This window comes from Bos taurus, chromosome 7 (assembly GCF_002263795.3).
Source record: "Bos taurus isolate L1 Dominette 01449 registration number 42190680 breed Hereford chromosome 7, ARS-UCD2.0, whole genome shotgun sequence".
Taxonomy (NCBI): domain Eukaryota; kingdom Metazoa; phylum Chordata; class Mammalia; order Artiodactyla; family Bovidae; genus Bos; species Bos taurus.
Genome location: NC_037334.1, coordinates 17,036,507 through 17,054,010, shown reverse-complemented (window position 1 = coordinate 17,054,010; position 17,504 = coordinate 17,036,507). Strand labels below are relative to the sequence as shown.

The 17,504-nt window shown below is 51.8% G+C and overlaps 1 protein-coding gene across 3 annotated transcripts; it reads right to left on the bottom strand.

Annotated features, from left to right (window-relative positions):
• Positions 1–1,066: 1,066 nt before the first annotated feature.
• On the bottom strand, positions 1,067–15,708 carry MARCHF2 (membrane associated ring-CH-type finger 2). Of its 3 annotated transcripts, none has more exons than XM_024994052.2 (6): positions 15,467–15,708; positions 11,454–11,522; positions 10,491–10,718; positions 5,987–6,182; positions 3,804–4,013; positions 1,067–1,689 (listed from the first exon to the last, which is right to left on the bottom strand). In XM_024994052.2, exons 1-6 carry the CDS (start codon positions 15,544–15,546, stop codon positions 1,534–1,536), a joined length of 939 nt encoding a protein of 312 aa, XP_024849820.1. In that variant the 5' UTR covers positions 15,547–15,708; the 3' UTR covers positions 1,067–1,533.
• Between the last annotated feature and the right edge of the window lie 1,796 nt (positions 15,709–17,504).

Below are 17,504 nucleotides of genomic sequence, written 5' to 3'. Positions count from 1 at the left end.
GGGAACTTTACTTTTAGGGCATGCGTGCTCAGTCACAGTCATGTCCAGCTGTTTGTGACCCCATGAACAGCACCATGCCAGGCTTCCCTGTCCTTCATTATCTCCCAGAGTTTGCTCAAACTCATGTCCATCGAGTCGGTGATGCCAACAATCTCATCCTCTGTTACCCCCTTCTCCTGCCCTCAATCTTTCCCAGCATCAGGGTCTTTTCCAATATTCGTGCCCAAAACAACAGAATAGCCAGATGCTGTGCTAGGCCCACTGGGGATGTGCAAACTCAGGTGAAGGACCCTATGGTGGTTTTGAGCCTCAGTTTGCCCATCTGCAAAATGGGACTCATAAGGGACCCCCCCCCGCCCACAGAACCCACTTTCAGGGGGGTGCTCTGAGTATTCAATGTGGCCTGAAGCAAAGAACTATCAAGTGTAAAAAGCTCAGAAGTTTCCTCAGGAAGCAGGTGCTGTAGTTAGAATGACCATGTTCAGCTTCTTTACCTGGGTCCTCCTCAAGGAGAAACACAGAGGCCAGCACAGGGGCCATGCAGACCCCAGGGTCAACCCCCAATTCCACTTCCTGGAGTTGTTATAGTGGAATTCTAAGGAATTCCACTTCTTTAGACAAAGGCTGCCTTGTTGTAGGCCTCAATCTTCTTGTCTGTAAAATGGGGTTAATAGCCATTCCTTCTGCTGATAATGGTAGAGGGGGTTAAAGGGCAGATGTCTGTTGAGGTTTAGAACTGGGCCACATTCGGGGTGACCCTCCATAAGTGTGGATGTTACGTTAGTGAGTGCGAAGGGTCTAGCATGGTATCTAACCCACGGGAAATACACAGGAAGTGAAACCTATTCTTCTCATGTATATTTATTTTAAATCATTTACTACATAGCCCTGCTACCTCCTTGTCCCTGGAAAACTCAGACACTGCTTCTAGCCCTGCATTTCACAATGGATCCCTCAAACCAGTTGGGAGCATCTGCTGTTGCCACTGTTACCTCTGGGTAGTCCCTGACCCCCCTCGGTCCCAGGCCCTCCCTTTGAGGTCTCAGAAATGTGACTGACAAGTCCGTTTTGTCCAGCAAGGGGCTCCTTTTATTCATTCGGGGCGGGGGGGGAGTGTTCTGAAATGTGGTGCAACGTTATAAAGTCAAGGGTGCCTGGAAAGCGAGCCTGCCAGGTGCAGGAAAGTGCAAGAAGCCTGCAGAGCCTCCTGGCCCGATGGGCACTCAAGACTTGCCTCTGGCTGCGACTGGTGGCCCAGGAGGGGCCAGAGAGACTTCAGAATGAGATCAGGGTGCCCGCTCCATCCGGAGCTTGGGACCACATCTGTCTGTTCATCATCCTCGTGTACAAGAGTGTGCAAAATCAATCTGAAAACAGCTTCACTCAGGAATCACAGAATCGGCTCCTCCGCTCGGCATCTCTTGGCCTGAGAAGCGCTCTGGCCGTGCAGCAAGGGTCAGGCAGTTTCTGTCTTTCTGAACACCAGGGCATTGCCAGCTGCCTCCAGCCCAGGCAGCAAGGCCGGCCCGGCCTTCACACGGGTGTCTCCTCAGCCACCTTCTTCAGGAGTCCGGCCGCCAATGGGGAGTGCTGGCTGCCCTCGGAGCCATCAGCCTGCATCTTCAGGCGCACTTTCTGGTTGGTCCTTCTCCACTCGGAGTACAGCTGGCAATGGTAGCGGAATGAGACCTGCAGGGCAGGGTGGACATGAGCGGGAGGGCCAGTGGCTGGAAAACTAGCGCCCCTGGGGCCTCTGCCCTGACCCAGATCAGCACCAGGCCCCTGCTTCCAGAGGCAGCGGCAGCATCAAAGCGGTTCTCACATGGACAGAGCACATACACCCACTCACTCGCCCAGGGACCCTCCCCAGCAGCACTGAGGGCCCTGCCAAGGGTGTGTGTGTGTGTGTGTGTGTGTGTGTGTGTGTGTAGAGGGGGTGGTCCCTTTCTGTTTCTCAGAAGGTGGCAGTGAGTGATACAGCCCCTTTGCGTGCATGCATGCTAAGTCGATTCAGCCATGTCTGACTCTGCGACCCTATGGATGGTAGCCTGCCAAGCTCCTCTGTCCATGGTATTCTCCAGGCAATAATACTGGAGTGGGTTGTCGTGCCCTCCTCCAGGGGATCTTTCCGACTCAGGGATCGAATCTGTGTCTCTTGAGACTCCTGCATTTGCAGGTGGTGGATTCTTTACCACTAAGCACCACCTGGGAAGCCCATTAGACTATTAGTCAGCTCTAAAAAGAAATGAGCTATCAAGCTGTGAAAAGACATGGACGAATCTTAAATGCATACGGCTGAATGAAAGAAGCCAATCTGAAGAGGCTACAGGGAATTCCCTGGTGGTCCAGTGGTTAGTTAGGACTCGGCACTTTCACTAAAAAGACCACTTACTGCGAGATTCCACCTCTATGACATTTTTAAGGAAAGGCAAAACTATGGAGACAGTAACAAGATCAGTGGTTTTCCAGGGATCAGAGAGGGAGGAGGGATGAATAAACAGAGCACAGCATTTTTAGGGTGGTGAAAACACTCTGTATGATCCCATAGTGGGAGATATGTGTCTTTATACGGTGGTCTAAACCCACAAATTGTTCCACACCAAGACTGAACCCTTGATGTAAACTGTGGCCTTGGGTGATGATGCGTCAGTGTTGGTTCATCGACTAATGAACTTGCCGCTCTGGTGCCACGTTGACCGTGGGGGAGGCTGGGCAGGTGTCAGGGAGGATTTTGGAGAACTCTGTACTTCCCGCTCCATTTTGCTGTTAAACCTTGAACTGCTCTAATGAATCAAATCTGTTAAAAAAAATTTTTTTTTCCCCCAGTAAATGTCAGTGGTTCCTACTCTTTGACCAAGGAAGTTCCAAGAAACATTTGCACGGGTGGCACCCAAAGCACTGTTTATAACAGCAAATAAAGGAGAAGGAAAAAAAAATTGGAATAATCCCTGTGTCCATCAAAAGAGATTAGTTAAATAAATATAGCACACCCACACAATGAAGGACTGTTGGGTGACTGCCTTTTTTTTTTTTAAAGGATATTAGCAAAGTGAAAACAAGCAGACTGCAAAGCAGGACCTATGATGCATCCTACTTGTATTAAGAAATCTGTGTGGTGGGTGCACTGGCAAATAATTCTTGAGGAGGGGGCACCCCCATAGCTGTGGTTCTATCTGCGGGACCTTCCCCCCCGAGTGAGGGTTCTCATGCCTCCAGATCCCAGGGACAACACCCCTACCACACTCACTCTCTCCCAACCCCAGTCACCTTTTCTCTCAGTCTCTTTATTTTTTATTTTCTGGCTGCACCACATGGCCTGTGGGACCTTAGTTCCCTGACCGGGGATCAAACCAAGTCCCCTGCACTGGCAGCCTTAACCACTGGACTGCCAGGAAGTCTCTCTCAGTCTCTTGATCGTCCTCTCTGTCTCTCTCATTCTTCTGCCTTTTCTCCCACAGTCTTTCCAGTGGCTCTCTGCCTCTCTCCCTTCCCCTTGCCCCTAAAACCCAGACAGTCCAGTCTTAACAGGACTCGTGGCTAGTGGGGCCTGCACTCAGCTGAAGTGATCCTGTGATCTTGCATTCCTCGGGCAGAAGCCTCACACTTGGCTCCTGGGACCTCAAACCGGCCCGGAATCTGGAGCTCCATGAGATGCTGGGAGTTGCTTCCACCCCACGGTCCAGCCACAAGCCCAGGCAGGCAGAGTGCCGCCCTGTCCCCCACCCCAGCTCCATCCAAGTCACTGCCCAAGCCCCTGACCTGTCTGCTCCCAGATGCCTGCTGTCTGGCTGGCAGCCACTCACCAGCGTCCAGAGGACATAGATGGTGAAGAGGGCGATGGTGAGGGCGATCAGCCCCAAGGCCTCCAGATGGCTGTGGAGCCGGAGGTGGTCCTGGGCCCCTCGCAGGCACAGCCAGCCTGAGATAGCGGCCAGTGGCGTGATGAACAGGAAGCACACCACGTCACAGCACAGCGTCCGCTTCTCTGTCCGAGGCCCGGGATCCTTCAGCCACTGCGGGGAAGGAGGGAGGGGGAGCCGGTGAGAGGGACCACCACACACCGCCCTGCTACGAGCCTATGCCAGGGGATGGGGCATCAGGGCCCTCTCTGCAGACACCCATCTTCATCACTGTTCCTGCAGGACCCTACTCCTGCCTTGCCTCCTACAATCCTTTCTTTCTTTCAGATACTTACTGAGATGATGACAGGACAGGCCTGGGTAGGTGCAGGGCATTTCTGCCCCTGGTTTTGTTTTTTTTGCCACATCACAAGGCTTGCAGGATTTTAGTTCCCCGACCAGGGATAGAACCTGCACCTCCTGCAGTGGAAGCTCAGTCGTGTCTGACTCTCTGTGATCCCATGGACTGTAGCCCACCAGGCTCCTCTGTCCATGGGGATTCACCAGGCAAGAATACTGGAGCCGGTTGCTGTTTCCTCCTCCAGGGGATTTTCCCGACCCAGAGATAGAAACTGCATCTCTTGCATCTCCTGCACTGGCAGGCAGATTTATTTTTTTTTTTTTACCACTAAGCCACCTGGGAGGCCCTAGATGAAGAGTGGAGTTAACCACTGGACTGCCAACGAAGTCCCATGCCTATTTTACAGATGGGAGAAACAGAGGGCATAGAGGGGCTGACTCCTTTGTGCAAACTCACATGGCTAGTGATCTACAAAGCCAGAACTGGAGCCCAGGAAGTCTTGCCTCAGGGTCTGTGTGTCCTTGGCTGCTACGGTACACTGCCTGCCACAGATGATGGGTGGTAGGAATCCCTGCCTGCGGCTTCCCTGCTGGTTGGGGGAGAGAGGAAATGACTGAACGATCAGGGTGGGGACTGCTATGCTGAAGAGGTAAGGCTGCTGCTGCTGCTGCTGCTGCTGCTAAGTCGCTTCAGTCGTGTCCGACTCTGTGCGACCCCAGAGACAGCAGCCCACCAGGCTCCCCCGTCCCTGGGATTCTCCAGGCAAGAACACTGGAGTGGGTTGCCATTTCCTTCTCCAATGCAGGAAAGTGAAATGTGAAAGTGAAGTTGCTCAGTCGTGTCCAACTCTTAGCGATCCCATGGACTGAAGCCTACCAGGCTCCTCCATCCAAGGGATTTTCCAGGCAAGAGTACTGGAGTGGGGTGCCATGGCTGCAGAGACCCAATTGAGCAGAAGGAACCTCATGAGGAATGGGGGAGATGTGCTCCAGGCTGCAGAAACAGCATGTGCAAAGGCCCTGGGGTGGGAGCGTGTGTTCCACACAATGGGTAGTGGGGAGAGGGTGAGCTGTGTGGACAGGCCGGCTTGCCCTCCCACTGTTCTCTTAAGAGTAGGTCCTAGGCGGGCCAGGGGCTCTTCCAGGAGCCCCCACCTCAGCTCAGTGACATCACCCCTTGTAGTTCTCAGATGCCCCATGCCAAGCTAGGCTGGGCATGGAGGAGTCTGGAGGGCACCCTGGTGAGCAGCAACTGCTCTGGGAAGCCGTGTGGCTCCCACCACACTTGGAAATACCTTGTGTCGACCCCGACCCACTGCACTCAAGCTGAGCTCTCGGGATTGGCCCACAAAGTCCCCCGGCCAGGTCACCACCCCTCCTTCAGGGCCACTGTCCTCCTCCTTTAACTCCCTTCTCTCCAACCACGTGGGCTTGACCAAGGACACCAAGCTCCTCCTAAAAGGAGGCCTCAGGGCCTTTACACCTGCTGTGCCCCCTGCCAGGACTGTCCTTCCCCAAGTTGGGGCTCCTCATTCCTCAGGTCTCAGCTCTAGGGTCACCTGAAGTAACCAAAACAGGGAAGGGGCACAGGACCTGTCAGATCTGGAACCTCAGGCCCAGTTCCCACCCCCATCAGCAGAAGTGGCCCCAGGGAGAGGAGAGAGGGTCCTCCCTCTAGAGAAGCCGCTTCCCCAGCCCACTAGGATCCTCCAAGGCCATTTCCTCCTTCGGCCCCATGTCTGCCTTCCTCCCTTCTCCCAACTCCGGCCTCTGGCTCCCAAGCGTACCTCTGTGAGAGATCGGGACCGCTTCTCCACTGCAAACTCTGTATGGCACAGCTCGCAGTAGCTGGTGTTGGATGAGGAAAGCCACCTCTCCAGACAGCTCTTGTGCACAGCGCCCAGCGTGCCACTGCACCCACATGGAGACAGTAGGCTCTCCCCATTTGCCCCCTCATGGCAGATCCGGCAGAAGGGACCATCGCTAGACACAGAGATGGGACACATGAGTAATGGTTGAGCCTCCTGCCTGCTCCTGCTTCACTCTGCCCTGGATCGTAAGCTCAGTGCTGCCCCTATATACTGCTTTTTGGCAAACCCCTATTCATCCCTCAATGCCCAGCTCCAAATGTCCTTTTCTCTTGGAAAGCCTTCCCAGACTCCCACAGGTGGAGTGATGTGCTCCCTCCCCAGGGTTCCTGCAGCATCGTTTTAGGCCCAGGGTGGGCATCACTTGTACCTGCCTGCCCAGTGTCAGCTCCTCCTTCTATACCACCACTCTAACTGTGTTGGGCAACTGCCCCAATCTCAAGAGGACACCCCTGATGACCCCAGGCCTGACCAATCAAAACACCACACATCTCTGGTCACAGAGGCTGACTCAGGGAAGGGCACATGTGATGCAGAGCCACTGGAATTGATTTCTGAAACTCTTCTTTTTTTCTTCTAAACTCCAGAACTACAGGCAGCATGGCTGATGTAAGTCTGGAGCTGCTGGCAGCAGCTTGGGCTCCACCTGGAGTCTGCAAATGATGCTAAAACAGAGGATCACGGAGCCCAAAGGTAGGGAGAGGCAGATTCCCAAGAACATCATCAGAAGCACCAGATCCAGCCACACCTGAAGGCCATGCCACCGGAGAAAGCTGTGCATCCCAGAAGAGCTCCTGGGCTCCTCCACTCTAGTGAAGCTGGGAAAACAGACATAAAAAGGCATCTACAGGAAGCCATTTCCCATTTCAGGGAAGTCTCTGCCCCAGCATGGTCTCAGGGGATTCTGGGTCCTTCCTGGGGCAGTTCAAGAGACCAAGGGCATGGCCTTAGTGGGCCCAGAGGCTGTCCAGCACATGAGTCATTGTTTTCCAGACATTTCTGCCCAGAAAGTGGATTGCAGGAACACATGAAGAAAGTGGAGCAGGAGAGCTGTTTTCCAGACAACACTGCCAGTTTCCCCTAGGAAACTTTCTCTCCTTTTCTCAGTGTCCCTGCTGTGGGGGTGGGGCCCAGCTGCTTTGAAACCCAGGAGCTGAGAGCTGACCCCTCATGTCTGCTTTCTGGCCCTTGGTCCTATGCGTGGGGTGATGCTTTCTCCTCCGACATCAAAAGGGCCTGCCCAGCTCCCCTGTGCTCCCACACCCTGATCCCATGTTCCCGACACACATTCAGTGAACAGGAAAGACATCCCTGCTCTAGGAGCCAAGCCAGAAAGTGGAAGCAATGAGGACCAGGAGAGCGAGTTACGTTGGTTTGGGGGGTTTGTCCCGGGGAACCCTACGTAGGAGGTTCAAGTTCAGAGAAAATGAAATATGGGTAAGCAAAGCACACACTGACTATGATGGAGCGCTGATCAGGTCCCACACACCATTCAAAGGGCAACATGGGGGTTAATCTGTTTCGTTCTCACAGGGAGCCTGGGAGGAAGGTGCTGTTATTGCCCCCATTTCACAGATGTGGAAACTGAGGTATTGAGAGGTTGACTTGGTTGTGCCAAGTCACACTGGATTTGAACCCAGGAAGTCGCTCCAAGGCCTGTGAACCCGGAACCACTAGGTTGCCTGCCCCCAGAAGTAGGGCAAGAGAAGTGGGCTCTACTGTTTGAAATTCTGGCAGGAAAATCATTCAGAGGAAACAGGAGAGGAGAAAATGGGACGGGAGAGTGGGTGAGACATCCACAGGCCGCTGTCGGGCTGCCCGGTGCAGGCTCCACAGAAGAGAGATGTGAACAAGAAAGGAAATGGAAGCCATGCCCAGTGACGCTGGCAGGTATCCAGTTCTCTCCAGGCCTCGGCTTCCGCAGGTATCAAAAGGGAGGGTGGGGCAAGGTGCCCCATGGGAACCCCATGGAGGGAGAAGTCCTCCCCACCCCCATGCTGGCAGCTCTGGCTGGGAACCCCCTAGGCCTGCCAAGGATCCCCTCACTCCCAGGCTGGGTCATGTGGCACAGACACCTTCCTGACTCAAGGGGTCTGATGGAGATGCATACAGAAAAACCAAGACCCTGGAAGAAGCCCAGAAGGAGCCCTCCAGTCTCACTGGGCTCAGGCAAGGCAAAGACCTGTAAGGGGCCCAGCACTGGGCTCCCTCCACAACACGGCAAGGCTTCCGTCTGCTTCTCTGTATGTCTGAATGAAAAGTTTATGAATTAATTCTGACACCTGCTACCCATGTGGATGAACCTTGAGGGCGTGACACTCTGTGAAAGAAGCCGGTCACAAAAGGACAGACTGGCGAATTCCACTTCTGCAAGTTTTCTAGAGGGAAGTCAGATCCAGAGACAGAAAGTAGGAATGGTGTGGGGCCCCGGGGCTGAGGAAGGGGGAGGGGGAGTGAGTGTTTTAGTGAAGACAGAGTGCAAGATCAAAAGAGTTATGGGAGGGACTTCCCTGGTGGTCCAGTGGTTAAGAATCTGCCTTGCAATGCAGAGTACATGGGTTCAATTCCTGGTCAGGAAACTAAAATTTCACATGCTTCAGGGCAATTAAGCCAGTGTGTCGCAACTACTGAGCCTGTGTGCTCCGGAGCCCGCACGCTACAGCTGGAGAGTCTGTGACCCACAGTGAAGATCCCAAGTGCTGCAACGAAGACCTGACAGGGCCAAATAAATAAATATTAAAAAAAGAAAGTCATGGGGCTGAATGATGGTGATGGTTACACAACACCATGAATGCACTTAAAGCCACTGAACAGTACACTTTCAAGTGGCCAAAAAGGTAAATTGTACGTTATATCTTAACCATAAAAAAACTAGAAGGAAAAGTTTATGAATTTGATGATCTGAAGGAAACATCATGGTAATACATTAGACTTGAAAAACTGGTGGCTAGCTTAAATCTTCGGAGAAGGCAATGGCACCCCACTCCAGTACTCTTGCCTGGAAAATCCCATGGACGGAGGAGCCTGGCAGGCAGCAGTCCATGGGGTCGCTAGAGTCAGACACGACTGAGCGACTTCACTTTCACTTTTCACTTTCATGCATTGGAGAAAGAAATGGCAACCCACTCCAGTGTTCTTGCCTGGAGAATCCCAGGGACGGGGAAGCCTGGTTGGCTGCCGTCTATGAGGTCGCACAGAGTCGGACACGACTGAAGCGACTTAGCAGCAGCAGCAGCAGCTTAAATCTTAATGAGTTAAGGCAGATTTAAATTGGCGTGGGGTTTCCTTGGGCTTCCCGGGTGGCGCTAGTGGTAAAGAACCTGCCTGCCAACGCAGGAGACATAAGAGACCAGGGTTCCATCCCTGGGTTGGGAAGAATCCTTGGAGGAGGGCACGCCACCCCACTTCAGTATTCTTGCCTAGAGAATCCCATGGACAGAGGAGCCTGGCAGGCTACAGTCCATGGAGTTGCAGAGTCGGACACGACTAAAGCTACTTAGCATGCACACATGGGGCTTCCTTAAATCTCTTTCCCTTGATGATAAGTTGGTGAACCAAGCAGATTCAGCTCACACATGTGTCTGGAAGATTGGCACCGAGGTTTAAGTACATTAATCGAAAACTTTGCATGCTCAGTCGCTTCAGTTGTGTTCGACCCCGTGGACTGTAGCCCGCCAGGCTCCTCTGTCCGTGGGATTTTTCAGGCAAGAATACTGGAGTGGGGTGCCATTTTCTCCTCCAGGGGATCTTCCCAACCCAGAGATCGAACCTGTGGCTCCTGATTATTTACCACTGAGCCACCAGGGAAGCATTATGAGGTGGCAAAGCCCCTTGTGAGCAATATATGGGGACCATGGCCATGCACTTTCAGAACCACTCAGCAAGAAGGTGCCCCAGGTTAGAGATACAGGGGAGCAGCAACTGTTGCCAGTCCTACACGGAGAGAGGCTCCCATCCCACGTGGGCACCAAGCCCAGGTACCTTGAGCCCACAACCAGCACTACCAGCTACTTCCTTGTGCGGCCTCCCCAAGATGTGAACTACTCACCAACATCAGATCTCCGAATTTCACCCAGTAATCTGGAGTTTCAGCTTTTCCTGAAGAATCTGACCTGTCTACCCAGTTTCCATGTGGTGATTACTCACTGGGCCCCTTTCGCTGATTTATTTGCCTACCTGGCCCCTCTAGGTGGTGAATTTTTCTTTTCTTTTTTTTTGGCTGCACCACTTGGCATGTGGGATTTTAGTTCCCCAACCAGTGATGGAACCCACGACCCCTGTGGTGAAAACGTGGAGTCTTAACCATTGGACTGCCAGGGATGTCCCAGGTGGTTGGATTTCTGACTGCAGGCGGGGCTGGGAATTAACTGGGCTGGAGAGTGAAGCAAGTGAAAGCATCAATTCCTGCTCGGTCACCACTCACCTTGGTGTCTCCAAGGCCCGGATGACAGTCGAGAGGAGCCGGCCATCTCTTGAAGTCACCTGGGCCACATACTGGGGTGGTCCGAGGCCTGTGGCCTCCACGACCTTGGAGAAGGCAGGGCTGTCGGAGCAGTCACACAGGGAGCCGGGGAGATGACAACAGTCACCCGTCGTCATGGCCACAGGGCGCCCTGTGTCCTCAGGGCCCAAGGCCCATGGTCCCAGGAGCCTGGGGAGAGGCCGGCCGGAGGATCAAGAGCAAGGTTAGCAAACCACACACAGCACAGAGCCAGCTCTCTGAGCTGTGGTTGAACAATCTCTAAGATGGGCCTTTGGAGGGGGGCTATGAGGATTCAGTCAGGTCACACATGCAACTCAGGCCAGGCCTGGCGCATCTCAGGGGCCTGGCTATATTCTCTCTGGCTCTCCTAAGAAAGGCCAGCCTGGTCTGGCCCACAAAGCATGCAGGACATCACCTTTCCAGCCTGGATAGCAGTGGCTAACAGTGACTGAATACCATCTGTGTGGTAGGCCCAGTGCACCGTGCTCTCTAGGGCCAGAACTATCCCTGCCAAAATCATGGAGAAACTGTTCCCCGTGGACTGGATTCCCAGGGTTGGACTCAGAGAGAATAAGCCTGCCATGGAGTGGGCTGGAACTGAGCTACAAACTTGGCCCAAATGACCAGGATGGTGAGTCATTTTGACCCTGCTGGTTCATGGCTTCTTGTGGGCTCTGAGTTTCTTGATAATTCAGGCTATCGAGGAAGTGGTAGTCCAGAATGGGGTAGTGTCTGTCCCCACCCAGAAGAGCAACCACTTAGAGCAGTGCCTCTGTCCCCAAGGAGAGGCCATGGGAGATAGCCAGAGCCTCAGGCAGCAAGCTGAAGTCTGCTCTGGTGGCGAGGGTGGGGACTGACTTCAGCAGGATTCCATCCCCCTACCTCCCCACCCCAGGGTCTGACCTGTCAGCAGGAACCCTTGGCAAGCTCCTCTTCCATCCCAGAACCAACCAGCAAGGCTTGTGTGTTTCCCTGTGAGAATTTCAGGAAAGGGACTGAGGCCTCCGGAAGCCAATAAAGGTGCCCCAGAGATTAGGATTTCCATCCCAAACTTATCTCACCCTCCACCATCTGCCCCCAGGAACTGTGGTCCAGAGACCCCAGAAACACTCACCGAGGTACCCCTCCACACACACAAGTGTTTTTTACCCACCCTTGCTAGTCAAACTCTGAGATCCAAAGAGGGGCGGAGGGAAGCAGTGCAAGTCACTGGCTAACTTTGTGTACCAGGACAGTCTCCTGTGGATCAACAATCTCTGAACAGCTCAGCCAGAAGCACTCTGGGCCCAACAGGCCCTTCTGAGCCTCCTAAGTGGGGCCACACAGTCAGCCAGATAAGCAAGTGTCAGCCCAGAGGCAGGAGGAGCCTTCGAGGAAGGCTGCATGACCAAGATAACACCCACAGGCCAGTGGCCAGGCTGCCACGTCGTGCACACTGCTGTCCCTCCCAAGTGAGGCCAGCAGGGAAGTTGCTGGGCTACCCAAGGGAAAGGCTGCAGAGGGGACTCCACGCCTCTTGCCCCTCCAAGGATTGGCCTTCACATTTCTGCAAGTAATTGGGCGTCCCAAGACACATCACAGCTCCTATGCATTAAGTTCTACCATTTCTTTTATTGTCAGAGGAAAAGCAATAACAGAACCAAAACAACACTGGTAAAATCTGCTCATGCAAGGCTTGCAAATCAACCAAATGATGCTAGCAGCTACTGCAAAATAAACTCATGGTTGCCGGGGGAAGGGATAGTTAGGGATAGTGGGAAGGTCATGTACACACTGCTATATTTAAAATGGATAACTGACAAGGACATTTCGTAGAGCACAGGGAACTCTGCTCAATGTTATGTGTCTGCTCTGATGAGAGAAATTCTGTTACTTTCATGTAATTCTCAGAGGGAAACACACAAGCCTTATTGGCTGGTTCTGGGATTGGGCGGGGTGGGGGGGGCAGTGTTGGAATGGATACATATATATGTATGGCTGAGTCCCTTCCCTGTTCACCTGAAACTACCACAACATTGTTAATCGGCTATACCCTAGTACAAAACAAAAAGTTTGGGAAAAAAATAATAGTGGCTACTGTAAGTAACTGGTAGGACATCCCCAGTGGTCTAGTGGCTAAGATTCTGGGCTCCCAATGCTGGCGGACCAGGTTGGATCCCTGGTCAGGGAACTAGATCCCACAAACCTTGACTAGAGATCCTACATGCTGCAACTAAGACCCAGCTCAGCGACAGCATGGACTGTAGCCTGCCAGGCTCCTCTGTCCATAGAATTCTCCAGGCAAGAAAACTAGAGTGGGTTACCATTCCCTTTCCAGAGGATCCTCCCTACCCAGAGATTAAACCCAGGTCTCCTGCATTGCAGGCGGATTCTCTACCATCTGAGCCACCGGGCAAGCCTAATATATATATATAAAAAAATATATATATATATATATATATTTAAAATGTACCTAACCTCAGTGCTATATTTAAAATGGATAACCAACAAAGGTCTATTATATAACACATAGAACTCTGCTCAGTGTTACGTGCCAGCTTGGATGGGAGGGCGGTTTGAGGGGAGAATGGAAACATGTGTATGTATGGCTGAGTTCCTTTGCTGTTTACCTGAAACTATCACAATGTTGTTAATTGGCTATACCCCAATACAAAATGGTGTAAGAAACAATAAAAATTAAAAAAAAGAAAAGGTACCTACTACAAGCCAGGCACTGTGCTGAGTTTATTGAACTCCAATAGTTGTTATAAATGTTCCTTCAAAGGTCACCTCCCCAGCAAGGCCTTCCGTGATCACTTGGGTTGAAGTGCTACTCATGTCCACATTATTGCCCTCACAGATGTGTCCCTCTCTGAAATGCTCTTATTTCTTTTTCTTTTTTTTTTTTTTGCCCACATGGTGAGGCTTGTAGGATCTTAGTTCCTTGACCAGGGATTGAACCTAGGCCCTCAGCAATGAGAACACAGAGTCCCAACCACTGCACCACCAGGGAGGTCCCTTTAATGTTCTTATTTCTTCATCTGCTGTTTAAACCACATCTGTCTTCCACTATCAGTCATCTCCAGCGCCTGATCCAACGTCTGGTACACAGTTCCTGCATTAATTCCTCAGCCCCTCTTCTGTGTAAGAGCAGGGTGGGAGAGCCAGTCCCTTGATCTCCAGACCCTGGTTTGCCAGCACCCAAGATGGGAACCAGAAATCTTCAGAGGCTGGAGATCTGTGCAAAGCACAGAGGCTTGGGCTCAGGAGAGGCCAGTCTCGAGCCTGGATACAAGGGTAGGGTGGCTGCAGGCTGAACTCAGCTCTGGGGCTGCTGGGAGGGGTGACTAAGCCAACGCCTCCAGCAAACTTGGCCCAGTGCCCAGGAGATGGATTTCACTGAATCTTCACAACAAACCTATGATGGAAGTCCAATAACTATCCCCATTTGACAGTTGAGGAGGCTCAGAGAGGGGCAGTTACTTGCCCAAGATCACACAGCTAAGTTGGGACAGTGCAGGATTTGAACTTAGTCCAGTGAGTGGGTCTGGGACCCAAGAGATCTGGGTTCTTTTAAGTCCTGACTCTGGTGCTGATGCTGTGTATCCTGGGACAAGTCACTTGGCTTCTCTGGGCCTCATTCTCCTCTTTTGTCAAATAAGTTGATGAAGCTAGTGCACTGTGTCTGCTGAAGGGCTTCATAAGAAGAAGGGTCAATTCAGGCTCAATTCCTCCAGCAAAGCTTGTCCTTGGCTAGGCTTGTCTGGGGTGGCACGGGGGCACCACAACATTTTGAACAGCTTCTTTTTTCTGAGGGCAGGAAACTGAGGGAAGAAGAGTCAGATGGCCCTAATTCCCCCACAGTGTTGTCTCAGTTCAGTTGCTTCACTCCCTGGGCCTCAGTTTTCTCTTTTGTATAACGGGGGGTTGCAATGAGACCCAGCTCATATATGCATAAGCATGAATAAGTTGATAAATTTTAGCTCTTATGATAATTATTGTCCTCAGCTTACAGACAGCTGTTGGGAGGGTCTGATAATACAAGGCACAGTCAGTGCCTGGCACACACTAAGCACTCAACAAATGCTCAGTTATTTTTTTTTAGGATAAATGTGTAGTCTGTGAAATGCATTCATTCCTCTTCACTTAGCAAAGAGAAGCTCCTGTGTGCCCTTCAGCACTTGCATAGCCCTGCACTGGAGGCCAGACTCTAATCCCAGCTCTGATCTTTACTCACTATGTAGCCCTGGTTGAAAAGCTGGCCCTCTCTGAGCCTTGACTTCCTCAGCTGTATAGCAGAGAGGGGCTTCCCTGGTGGCTCATTGGTAAAGAATCCACCTGCCAATGCAGGAGATGTGGGTTCGATTCCTAGGTCAGGAAGATCCCCTGGAGAAGGAAATGGCAACCCACTCCAGTATTCTTGCCTGGGAAATCCCATGGACAGAGGAACCTGGTGGGCTACACTCCACGGGGTCGCAAAAGAGTCAGACACGACTTGGTCACTAAACAACAGCAACACAGCAGGGAACATTTCTTCCCTTGAAGTACTTGAAGTATCAAGTACTTCCACTTGATATTGTCACTAAAGGATTAAATGGACTAAACCTATAAATTCTGGCTGTCCTGTTTTGAGCACCCACTAACAGCCAGGCTCTCTGCTAAGCAAATGCCTGGGTCATCATCTTGACTATTTTCCTGGCAGAGCCCCTCTGAGGAGGAGGTTGGGGAAGGTGACTGGTCACTTATTGACCGCCTACTATACGCAGGGCGCTTTCTTCGTCTGCACCTCCTTAATCTTCACAACAGCCCCGTTAGGTTGGTCCTGGGATGACCTAGTTTCACAGATGGGGAAAGTGAGGCTCAGAGAGGCACCTACTGTGCGCCAGCCCCCCGGAGACCTCCTGCCTTCTACAAAGACGGAAACTGAGAACACCTACTTGCTGGGAAGGCTGAGGCCGACGGTCCGAGCCTGGCCGTCCTTCAGGGGGCCGGGCTCGGGCCTCGAACTCTGGGCCATGCAGCAGAACGGCACCCCTCCACCCCAACCTCCCGCCCGTGCCCACCTGATCCGCGGCCGGGCCGGGCGGCCGCGCAGGCCCCTCCGCTCGCCCCGGCCCTGGTCCCGGCCCGGCCGGTCCCGTCAGCGCCGCTAGCTCCGCTCTGGCCGGTACCTGCGTCTGGACACCGCCCGCCGAGCCGACGGTGTCACGGACCAATGGCGACCACCTCTCGCCTACACTGGCCAATTGTCATGGATGTCCCGCCCTGGAAGGCGGGGCCACAGGCGACGGGGACGTTCTGGGCCGCACAGGCCCGGCGGCGCCGCAGCTACTGACTCCGCCCCTGCCGCGTCCTGGCTCCGCCCCAACCTCGATCCCGCCCCCCGATCCCCGACCCCGCCCTATCTCGACTCGGGGCACGAGCGGGGCAGGTGGCGCCACCTGCAGACGACCAGTTAATAAATTAAACCGTTACCGAATTCAACGTGACACCAGCAGAGGGATTTGTGTTCCTCACCTCCCTTAAGCGTCTCATCAATTCTGGCGGCGGGATGAACCATCTGATCACATTTCACAGAGAGGAAACAGAAACCTAGAGAGGTTAGGGGGCCTTGGAAGAGCCTAAAGCCATCATTTATTCATCATTCATTTTCATTCATATATACAACAAATTAATTGATTAGATGTAATAAACATCAATATGAGCCAGGCACTGTGCTAGGCGCTGTGGACACAATGTTTAATATGGTAAATAGTGCTGCCCTCACGGATCGCAGTGTAGGGGGTGAAGTAGACGTTAAACAGTCAGTAATGTAATTATTAATTGCAAAGGTGATAAATTGTAGCGAGCGAGAGAGGCATATCACGGAATATTTGGAAAGTTCAAAAGTAATTCCCTAAAGAAGCAATTGAACTGACACTGTCACATGCAAAGTGTCTGAGGTGGGATGGAGAATTTCCTTAATACTCCTTTCTTCCCCTGCCTTTATTGAGTATGTAGATCCAGCTTAGTCACCTTAGTCAAATTCTTTCGTGTTGTACTGGCTTATATTTTTAAAAAATGGAATTATAAATCATATAGGTTACCTATAGAGGGAAGTAGAATAGAAAGGACAAAATAGAAGCTACACTTTTTAATTTTTTTTTTTTTTTTTTTTTACTTTTTGGCTGGACTGATTCCTCACCAGGAATCTGAATCTGTGACCTGCATTAGAAGTGTGGAGCCTTAACCACTGGAGCACCAGGGAGGTCCCAGAAGCTAGGCTTTTAAAACTGTACCTTGTTTTATACATTCAACTTTACAACCATGTAGATATTTTATATAACTTTAAAACAAAATTTTAAATGTAAGATATCTAAAAAACAAAACTGAAATAAAATGAATTAACCTGTATATCCAATTGGTGACAAAATAACCCAGAGATGAACTCCTAGTGACTTTAAAACACCAGAATTTGACTGTCCATACTCAATATAGTGATGGTGGTGGTGGTGGAGATAAAATGGTTATTCTGAGCTTGTTGCACACTTAGTCTGGGATAAAGCAAAGGAGTGATTATGTCAGTATCAAGAACTGGGTTTTTCATAGGGAGTGAAGGAGGCACAGATGTAAGATTGATCACATTAAAGGAAAAAAAAAAAAAACACCTGTGGTCTTGAATTTGGAGTATCACGATACATTTCGTCTTTATAAAAAGCAAACATTTGCTGCCTGTGTCCACTGAAAAGCCTGCAACAAGCATCCCACAGTCCCAGTTGTGCTCAGTCGTGTCCGACTCTTTGTGACTCCATGGACTGTAGCCCGCCAGGCTCCTCTGTCCGTGGAATTTTCCAGGTAACAATGCTGGAGTGGGTTGCCATTTCCTTCTCCAGGGGATCTTCCTCACCCAGGGATCAAACCCACGTCTCCTGCATAGGCAGGTGGATTTTTTTTTTCTTTTTACCACCGAACCACTTCGGAAGCCCCCATAAGCCC